Genomic DNA, 10,574 nt, shown 5'->3' with positions numbered 1-10,574 from the left:
ATGGAAAACTGATTTTGTTTATGTCTCTAAGGACTTAAAGACCTCATGTTTCAACAATTACTCTGAATTTCGATGTTAAATCTGCCACTGTTGTCTCTGTAAACTGCAAATTCAGTGTCAGACTGGAAGGTCTGGCAGGCCAGGCAATAGTAACTCGGGAGGGCGGGGCTTAGCAGACTAAACAGGGATGTGTCTCAAAATTGGGCCTTGGTTTTTTTCATGAGATTTTTTGACGATGACAAAAATAAAGATTTAGCCGTCCTTTAAATAACTTTTAATTGTAAAATCTAATGACGTGCACATAACAATAAGACAAAGCAGAAAAAAAACAAGACAAAGACAACACATGGCAACAAAACATTTCAAGCAGTAAACCAGCATTCAAGAAACAAATTTATATGAACTCGTTACTCGTTAAAGCAAAAAACATATCTTTACGTTATGAATCAAAGCACATTTGTAGACATATAATCAAGTTAATTTGATGATGTCACCAGTTTAATGTTCAAAGTCGGTGTAAACTTTTGCATTTATTTCCAGTAAATGCAACACAAGACTACGTAGCACACGGTTGTAATTAAACATTTTACCAATTGCACTTTTTGTTGATGTTGTTGTACAGTACAGGAAGAGATGTTTCCTGTAAAACACCTGCAGATTGCACTTGGAAAGGAAGATTTCAATGTCTGAAAAAGAGAATAAAAAGAGATGAAAATACAGGCATTCACATTGTACATGCACAAGACATCAGTCTATTTTGCCCCTTTTTCTCATATTTTTATATCCTTTATATAACCTATTAATTCTACGTTTATCTCAATAAAGTATATGAATGTTTAAAATGAAAATACAACATGTGCAACAGAAATACTTGTGCAGTACCTTGCTCGTCGACAGTTACGTGTCTGGACATAGGTTCCTGTGTATCTGATATCACATCTCACTACATTGTTGGTGAAGTCTGACTCCCGGACGAGGAAATTGGGATTGACAGTAACCTGAAAACAATCATAAATAAAAAGCTCTTGAGCAGCTCTGCAGGCAGCTTAGTCCAATAATCTCCATGATATAAAATCAGTGTGACACGTGTTACCTTCAAGATGTAGTTTCCTGGACGCACATCAGTGATGTCGATCCACTGACAGTCGATGTTGGCGGCGTAGGTGTCATGGCATCCTGGGCTCAGTCCCTGAGAACACAACCCAACCCCCCCAGTCTGGTTTAAAGCTTTGACTTAGGCTCATCACAAGACTTTGACTAGTATTTTCCTACATGTGCTACAAATGAACCGGATTTGAGTTTTAGTCAAACAAACAGTTATTTGGACCGTGAAGCTGTTACAAGAAACCAGCGCTGAAACCAGAATCACAGAGCCCAGACAACAGATATAATAAATATTCTCATGTCCTCAGGATGTTTTTTTTTTCTCTATTGGCATACACTGAGTCTGAGTTGTAAAAACATTTCTCAGAAACGGATGTGGAGGATTTGCAAAAAAGCAACTCCAAAACAAAAGTGGCTGTGCAAATCAAAGCCTCCCTACATGCACGATTGTTTGACTAAATAAAATAAAAAAAAACTGCACACCAAACATGCTCATCTCCTGTGTCACACGCAAAGTGATCTTATATCTGGGTTTGCTAGTTAGTTGGCCTGCTGACCGTTATTGAAAGAGTGAAAATAAGAGTCCTTCCCTTTTATATTATTCTTGTGTAGATTTAAACAGAATTCCTAATTGGACATTTAAAGGGGCAATTCATCAACTATACATGTCAGAGTCAATTTACTAGACGCAGCGAGTACAACACAACATGTGAAAACACTGTTAAAATGTCTTCTGGGGTTTTGGAGGTTTGACATGTCAGACCTGATCCCTGGAATAATTTCAGCAAAGAATCACAGATTTTTAGCAAAAGGTCTGCATTAAAAACTAGATTTATGGTAAGTGTAATGTGGGTGATGGACCCTGGGCCTCAAGCTCAAGAGTGTCTGACATGAGATTGATCATTTCATATTCAACAGATAGCTAATCCCTAATGGTCTTTTTGTGATATTATGTTGTTTCAATTATTCTTTGACTCTTCTCTCAGCGCTACAACAACATGTTCGGTATGGTCATAGCAGAAAGGATAACTATCCTGTAGGAATGGAAATCAGGTGTTCGATACACTCTGTATATTTGTTAAGATATTAGGACTCTTTATTGATTATATCAAGAAGGAGAGGTGTCAACCTGGGAACTAATAATATTTGAATGTACTATATTGTGCTTTGACCTGCCAGGTTTTCATTTTTCTGGCCTTCGTCTTAGGCCTTCCTTGACCTCATTTGTTCTTGGTATCTTGGAGTCTACTTCTGTAATTATACGGATTGACATGTGTGCATGCTCCTTTTCCATACTTCTTTCTTTACTTATCAGTTGTTAAGGTTACCTACTATGAGCGAATTTGTATTTTCAACATTCTCTGTACAATGCACATTACGAGAAATGTCATTGAGATGGTTGTTCAGGACTGTGATGTGGATGATGATCCTGGATCAAGGTGACTGAGCCTATGGCCCACTCAGGAGAGTATTGCACTATTTATTTGGAGTGTTACAAACTGGGTGTCTCTGTGGCAACATTCCTAGAAGTAATGCTGTATTAAATTATTTATAATGTAATCTCTGCAGATATCTGCATATGAATGCAGACTGCTAAACCGCTGTCAGACGATAGCTGATGGGTTCTGAAATTGCTGCTAATGCAGACCAAAACATTTTCTACTGTTACAGCTTCACAGTAAAAGACTCATACTTGAGAACTGGGCCAAAACTGTATTTTGAGAGGATTTTGCTTTGCTGGGGAAATATATTTTAAAAGATCAAAGTCTTGGCTATTAAACCGTGAAACTTGCCAACCTTCCTAGTGATTTAATTTTTTATTAAAAGTAGACATCAATTCTGTCAGGTGGAAAATTTGATGGAGTTCATGTCTTACACTTCTTCACCAAATGTTACATTTTTCATTTCACAGCACAGTTGAAGTGAGGAGCCTTTTTAAATAAAGTTGCTCAGAGTTCTCTCAGTGCTTGAAATACACATTTTTAAACCATAATTCTTATTTAGCTTTGATTTAGAAGGGCTGTGGTGTTGACATGTTATGGTTGCCAACATCTGTTAGCAATATTATTTAATGAATTTGTTGAAAAATAAAATGTTTACCAGTGCTTGTTCAGTATTCTTGTATTCTTTTTAAACCAGGAAGTGAGACAGGGGTCCTTAGGGTATAGCTAAACTTTTTTTATGCATCATTGAATCATGCTTTTGTAAAAATCTGACACAGCTGACAGAAATCTGGGACACAACCTTAAAGGGCCAACATTTTCTTTCTTTTTTTTTTTTTTTTAAACAAAGATTATTATAACAGCCATAATAGCTATAATATCTATGTTATGTATGTACTGTAAGTACTGTATGTGTTATGTACTGTCTTTTAGATTTTGAAGGCTTTTATCACATTTTTTTTATTGTTTAATGTTGTTAATTCTTTCCTCGGACAAGGGTGCTTTCTGGCACAGAGATTTTTTATATACAAAGTTAAAGTTATTAAGTTTTTTGGTAGGACATTTAACTGGCAAAACACAAGTTGATTTTAATATGACGGAAATGCAATGTGAAGTTAGGCCTGATTGCTATTGTTAATCAAAAAAGCATCTGCAAAACAAAGCAATAGTCATTTTCTGATTTTTTCCACAATGGATTAGTTTGAAATATTACATGGAGTAATGGAATAAGAAAGCAGCCACAGTGAGCTGTTAGAGCTGCAGGCGATGGGCATCTTCAACTTCTCCGCGAGTTAACCAAATCCCTTCAGTTTCACTGAGACCTGTTGTTCACAGACTCATGCTGTGTTCAGCATAAAATCAGATCACAGTTGCTCACAGACTGATGGAAAAAAGCCAATTATTGCCTGACTTCTTTATCTAAATGGCAGTAGTGCCCCCAGAGTTCTGTTGCCTGTAGTATTAAAATGCATCTGCTGTTACCACCACTACCGCTGTTGCCAAATCAACCAGGTCTGAAATATTTGAGACTGCCACTTTAAAGGTTATAGATCATGCACTTTTCATGCTGTATAAATGTATATTACCTGTGTGTGAGCTGTGCAGGCATAGCGCCGCCTGACCCCGGGGTCACAGGCCGTGTCCTCCAGGCAGAAACTGGCCTTGTGTCCTTCAGCCACTTTCCGTTTAGTGACGAAGTCCAGCAGGTCGTAGCTACTGAAGGCGTCCATGCTGTGGTAGTGTCTGATAGAAAAGAATAAAAGCTTAAAGGCTGCAGTTTTATGTTTTGAGTAAATTTTTGTGACATCAGAGCTAAATGGAGCCAGTCATAACATTCAACTTATGTAAGGTCATTTCACTTGGCAGCTGAGTGAACTCACTGGTGACAGCTGTGCCAGTCCCACTGATATCTCGGCCTCACAGGCAGGAAGTCGGAGGTGCCTTGGTTCTTCACTTTCTGAGGGAACCGCAGGAGGATTCTGAAGTCGATGCCTCTCACAGATGGTCTATACGCTGACCTTGGAGGGATCACAGTAGGGGAGACAGGCATAAGCTGCGTTGGAACGTGCTACTGGCTGAACTCCCAGGGCGAGTTTTCTTAAAAGTAACGGAGTGCGAAGGGTTTGTTCCACTGTACTCAATGCTTTTGGGAAAACCAACCCAGAACATTTATGTCTTGGCAGGACATCATGTTGGAGAATCACTGCGCCATAAGAAGATCAAACAGTTTTTGTAACTCCATCAACAGAACAGCTGAAAAGTTATCCTAAAACAACCAAAAACTGAGCTAAAACAAGTCAAATTAACCTTCAACAAGCAGTAAAAACAAAGGAAATAGGTGTGTGTGGGAGTGTGTGTGTGTGTACGTGTGTGTCTGCATGCTGAAGAAATGAATCACTTTTGGCACCACAGATTACCTGGCGAGACAGTTCTCCTCAGCAGCACAGCGGAGCGCGTACATCTGCATGCGCTGGACATAAGTACCTGCTTGGATGGCATACGGGTCTATCACAAGGTCTGGCAGTCCTGTGAGATGAGATTAAAGGGACAATCCAAGTTTTTTTTTTAGTAATTCTGAGATCTTAATGTGGCCAGTTTATTCATTCTGAGAACAATTCGGCAAAATAGACGGAGTCCAGGCTGAAAATGAGAAGAACTGTTTGTGTTTGTTGGCATAACTCAAAATGTTTTACATTCCTGAGCTGTCAGTCTGGGATCCAAAGACCAAAAAAGACTGTTTCCCTTTTGTCATTCATTTTTTCCCTCTCTGTGAGGGAGACATGAGGATGTGCGAACAGGCTCTTAAATATTCATAAAACCAGCTGATTTAAAATGTGTTTTTATATAATGTATGATTATTTAGACTGAATAGATTTAATCCAGATTGATGCACCCAGTGGCCAATGATGTTGGTCTAAGATCATTTAAATCTACGCCAGTTAACCTTAATCCTACCAACTGAGGTATCTGCAGGCCCCAGAGGTACACTTTTTGTCAAGTCAAGTTTTATTTATATAGACTAATGTTACAAATTTCCCTTTGAGGGCTTTACAATCTGTCTAATTTGCAACACCACCTGTCCTTCAGACCCCCAAGCGGGTAAGGAAAAACTGTCATAACTCATGATTTTGTTAATCAGCTTTTCCTTAATTACTTCATACCATTATTTTCTGTTTTAATTTGTTTTTTTTTAATATTAGGGAAGTAGTGATACCAAATAGGGCTGCAACTAAAGATTATTTTCTTTATTTATTTATAAAGAAATGTATTTATTTATTCTCTGTTGGTGGTTGTTTGTCTATAAAAGGTCAGAAAATTGTGAAAAAAATGTTGATTAGCATTTCCCAAAGTGGATTTGATGTCCTCGGATGTCTTGTTTTGCACACAACCCAAAGATATTCAGTTTACTGTCATAGAAAAGTAAAGAAACTAAAATCTATTCACATTTAAGAAGCTGAAATGAGAGAATTTTGATTTTTTTCTTAATAAATTACTCAAACCGATTAATCAATCAACAAATCAGTTGACGATTAATTTAACAATCAATTAATAATTGACAAATTGTTGCAGCTCTAGATAAAAAAACTCAAGATATGATAATACCACAATAAAAAGTCCATGATATGTGTTTATTTGGATATTAATATTAAAGAATCAAAGAAAAATGTTGACTTGAGAAAATGTCTTTTATTAAATAATAAATCTGATGCATACAGCAAATTTTGTTTGTTTACTATTTGTTTTTTTTCCTTTTAACTTAAAGTTCTTCTGCTTTCTTCTTTAATAAAATAAAAGTAGTCAGCCATGACTGTAGCATGTGCAAAAACTTGGCATGAACTGTCTTTGACAATGAATGTTGATTTATGTATGTACAACTGCAAAACAAAAACAATGCAGCTAATCTAAAGCATCACACACTGTCAGGGGGGTGGGAGCACTGTCAGTCACTGTGAAGGAGACAGAAACAGATACAGCAGGCACAGAAATCATCATGTGGTCTGTCTACTTTCATTGTACTCAATATGCAAATTAACTGTAATTTTCCTAAAATGATAATAACTTTTCCTCCTTAAGATGATATTAATCACATGACTAACAATGTTCTGAAATGAATAAACATTTTGCTACGATAGTTGTTTCTTACATTAGATTATTCTTGGTTTTCCATGTATTCCTTGAGAACTCAGTGTATATAACAAAAATATACACGCAACACTTGTTTTTTTTCCTCCCATTTTTCATGAGTTAAGGTAAAAAAAAATTCAAATCCAAGATCCAGTGCACACAAAAAGGTTTATTTCCCTGAAATTCTACTCAGAAACTTGTTAAAATCCATGTTAGTGAGCACTTCTCTTTTGCCAAGATAATCTATCCACCTAACAGGTGTATGTCAGCAACTTTATTTTTTTTCTGCTTCACTTTGCAGTGACTCCTCATTTATGATTTTTTAAAAAAGACCTGAAACAACTTTTAGTAAGGAGTACAGTACTGTGTAAAATAGTACTGTAAATGTACGATAATACTGTATGAATGCAGTCCAAAATTTGTTATTCTAATGTTTAGATTTTTTTCCTCTTGGTTATTTTTATTTCCAGTATTATGGAAATCGTATTTTCTTCTCTCTTGTAAAATGATAACAATAATAATAATAATCATAAAACATGTTTGTAAATTTGTGGCAGTGTAGCTGTCTTTAATTCAAGTGTGAGGTGTTTTTTTCATCCCACCTGTGCATTTTATGTTATTGTATATATATATTCTCTTTTGATTCATTACATGCACAAATAAAGAAAAGTAAAACCTAAACTAAACTAAGAGGCAGAGAGGCAGGTCATGACTTCACCCTCCTTCACCCTAGAGTAGCATTTTATTGTGACCAGTCCAAGGCACACTTGTGCGATTATCCTGCTCTTTAATCAGCATCTCCATATGCCACACGTGTCAGGTGGATGGATTATGTTGGCAAAGAAGACCCACTAATGGATTTTAGAAATAAAGTGAATCAAGTCAGAGAGAAATAAACCTTTTGTGTGCACAGAAAAAGTCTTCAATTTTTACTTTAACTCATGAAAAGTGGTGCTTTTATATTTTGCTGAGTGTAATTGTGAGACTTAACTCACCATTCTGGAAAAATCTGGTTCCATATCCTGTGCCAGGCGGACGGCGCGTGCGGGGCCCTGGCCTCCTTCTTCTGGAATAGCGGTTGTCGAAAATTGAATTTCTGTGGTTTTTGAACGGGTTTCGAGGGTCGTCGCCAACCATGTCCTCTCCATCAGCGGTTACATCATGTGAAACATCCTCACTCAGTGCGGAGAAGGGAGCAGGAGCCTCAGAGTCCCTCTCCACAGTCGCTGGGATGAAGTGATCGATCTGCGCGGGTTGCCTGGAGACGGACGTCGCCTCTGGCCCCGCGCGTAAATGTTGGAACTGCGCGCCAGGGCCTGGTTCTCCTCCTGTTGTGTGCAGAGCATTAGCATCCACGTTGACACCTCTTCTTCTGCCTGGAAAATCTGTAAAACTCCCCGGTGCAGAGATATTGATGGCGTCGGTGTGTCCTGGAAAACCTGCAGCTCCTGATCCATGGGGGAGCTCAGGTCTGGCCCCTGACGCACGGCCACTAAAAGGCGCGTGCTCTCTAACAGGTCCCTGCTCTACATAATCAGTCCTAAAGTGTCTGGACTCAGATCTTCTTTGCGCTCCGGGCATCTGGCTCATGGTGTTATCCATCACGCTGCTCATATAAACCTGCGACTGGCTTCTGGAGGGACCCGGAGCCTGGTACTCCGATCCAGTGCTCATTAAACTGTAAACCTGCCCGTTGTTCTCCCACTGGATCCGGTGCCGCCAGGGGCCAGCTGTGTGCTGCTGCTGATGCTGCTGCTGCTGCTGCCCAGAGATTATGGGAAAAAGTAGTCCTTGGAAAAAGTATAACAATAAAAGTGACCATTTTGCCATGGCAGTAAAACTAGAAGAAAATATAAATCCTCCTGTGAGTGAATGTTAAATCAGATTTTGAGATGAATGTTACTTTGTGGGAAGTGGATGAAAAGCAGGAGCGCGCTCTCAGTTCCAGCTCTCACACAGAACCAGATATCAGTTCTCAGGACGAATGACAAGAGCAGCAGGAGCAGAGGAGGGCCGGAGCCGTTTCTTCTGCTCATTTATCGAATTCAGCCCAGTTTGTTGCGCAAAGCCAAAGTTTCTAGCAAGAAAATTTAACCCTTGCCTAACCGTGGTTCAGTTCTGTTACAAAAGACTTACACAAGGACGTTTGCTGTGTAAACTTTACGCACGGGTGTGAGCTGATGTCATTTGAATGTGACCGTTCAATCTGGTTATTCTCCAGAACCAGTGCGCCCAGTAGAGAGGGGAAAAAAACCCACAGAAGTGTTTTTTTATTTCACTTTCACCATAATCATCCACTGAAAATATAAACTATAGAAATAAAACTTGAATTGTATTAAAATGTCATAAGAAAAACTGAATAAATAGTTTATTTCGTTTTTTCCCTGTGACATATGATCAGTTTATCAACATGAATAAATATCAGAAGGTAGTTTTGAACCAATTCTACAAACTTTATGAAACAACTTTGAAGAGGCTGCTAACAGTAAATGTCTTCATGGCCTCTTGCAGCACCAAACCTCCACCACATGGTGGCAGGCTGCATCTACAGCGTCACCATCCTGCGAATCTGCAGGTCCAGGTCTATTAAGACAAACGTTTTTATTGTCGATCGTACCCTTCCTGAATTAATTTTATTTTTTATTAATTTTATTAATATATTTATGTATTCATTGGCTTATATGTTGTCTTTGAATAAAAGTGCACAAAATGTTTTAATCTACTGCAACATTTCTTTCTCTCTTTCTTTTCTCCATTCTTCAGTAGTAAATTTGTTTTAACTTCCGGTGGCTGGCAGATATAATCCTTCATCATCAGTATATGTTAAAAAAAAAAACACTGACATTGTGGTGGTTGTTAGTAATTTTCTTTTAGTCCACTCAGTACCCACTCACTTTTCAATCAGCCAATTTGCTCGTCATCATTTATTCATCCATTGTCTCTCCCATCCCTTCAAAACAAAAGCACTAACTTTACCAACATTCGTCTGTAAACCAGAGCTCAGTCAAAACAATAAAAGCATTAACTGCAGGCACAGCTCAGGTTCAATGAACTTGAAATTTCGTCAGCAGCAGTTCTTACGTGCAGGTATTACCAATGATTGTAATTAAGGTTTTGTTACATTTAGTGTAGCAGAACTTTTCCACTGAGCCAACACGCAGCAGAACCCAGACTCTGAATTTCACATAACCTTAATTAGTATCATTGGTAACACCTGTGTTTACACGATCGTTTCATGTCGAAATTGCTGCTGGGAAAAAGGTCTGTTTTCATTTGCAGATGTTCTTGGAGATGGGAGAAACTGCGTAAAAGGAACTGGAGGAGGAGGTATTCAGATCTTTTATTTGAGGAAAAGTAGTATTAACACAATGTAAATTATATTCAAATTTAAGTCCCACATTCAAAATCCTACTTAAGTAAAAAAGAAGGCCCTGGTGAATCTTGAAAAAAAAATTTGTCACTTGCAATTGTTACTAAAAATGTATTTTTAAAAGCTTCCAACTTGCAAAACATGTTTTCCTGAAGATGAATACAGAAAGTATTGTGGTTCATACCCAGCTGTTTTTGGTGAGGTCATCTTCCATGGGTGATGCTGTTGGTCATAGGCTCGGTTAAAAATATGTGCATCAATTTGGGAAAATGTGTAAAAGTGAAAGCAAAGTTCGTCACAGTTTTGTTTAGGCACCCTAACTACTTGTTAAGTTTAATAAAGATCATATTTTGGGTTAAAATAAGAATGTCACAATATGTTACGTTACATTATATACTTATATACATATATACATACATATATGTATGCAAAGGACCCCTGTCTCACTTTCTGTTTTAAAAAAGGCGGGAATGCTACTCAAACAATGTCTATTTTTCAACAAATTCATTAAATAACGTTGCTATCAGTTGTGT

General features: G+C 37.9%; 1 protein-coding gene across 1 annotated transcript; it reads right to left on the bottom strand.

The window, feature by feature from the left end:
* Positions 1-259: 259 nt before the first annotated feature.
* LOC146317913 (protein-lysine 6-oxidase-like) lies at positions 260-8,732 on the bottom strand. Its single transcript, XM_084732738.1, has 7 exons — positions 7,667-8,732; positions 4,964-5,072; positions 4,427-4,564; positions 4,133-4,289; positions 1,094-1,189; positions 883-998; positions 260-686 (listed from the first exon to the last, which is right to left on the bottom strand). Exons 1-7 carry the CDS (start codon positions 8,499-8,501, stop codon positions 680-682), a joined length of 1,458 nt encoding a protein of 485 aa, XP_084588864.1. The 5' UTR covers positions 8,502-8,732; the 3' UTR covers positions 260-679.
* Between the last annotated feature and the right edge of the window lie 1,842 nt (positions 8,733-10,574).

The sequence above is a fragment of the Lutjanus erythropterus genome, chromosome 12 (assembly GCF_056507025.1).
Source record: "Lutjanus erythropterus isolate fLutEry1 chromosome 12, fLutEry1.hap2, whole genome shotgun sequence".
NCBI lineage: Eukaryota > Metazoa > Chordata > Actinopteri > Lutjaniformes > Lutjanidae > Lutjanus > Lutjanus erythropterus.
The sequence above is the reverse complement of the archived record's forward strand: the minus strand, read 5'-3'. Positions and strand labels throughout refer to the sequence as shown.

Excerpts from the sequence above, each read along its gene's own strand:
- LOC146317913 (XM_084732738.1), bottom strand. The coding sequence starts at position 8,501 with ATGGCAAAATGGTCACTTTTATTGTTATACTTTTTCCAAGGACTACTT. Across the intron at positions 4,565-4,963 it reads GAGGAGAACTGTCTCGCCAG|GTCAGCGTATAGACCATCTG; the intron begins GTAATCTGTGGT and ends GATCCCTCCAAG. Across the intron at positions 4,290-4,426 it reads GACTGGCACAGCTGTCACCA|ACACTACCACAGCATGGACG; the intron begins GTGAGTTCACTC and ends CTTTTCTATCAG.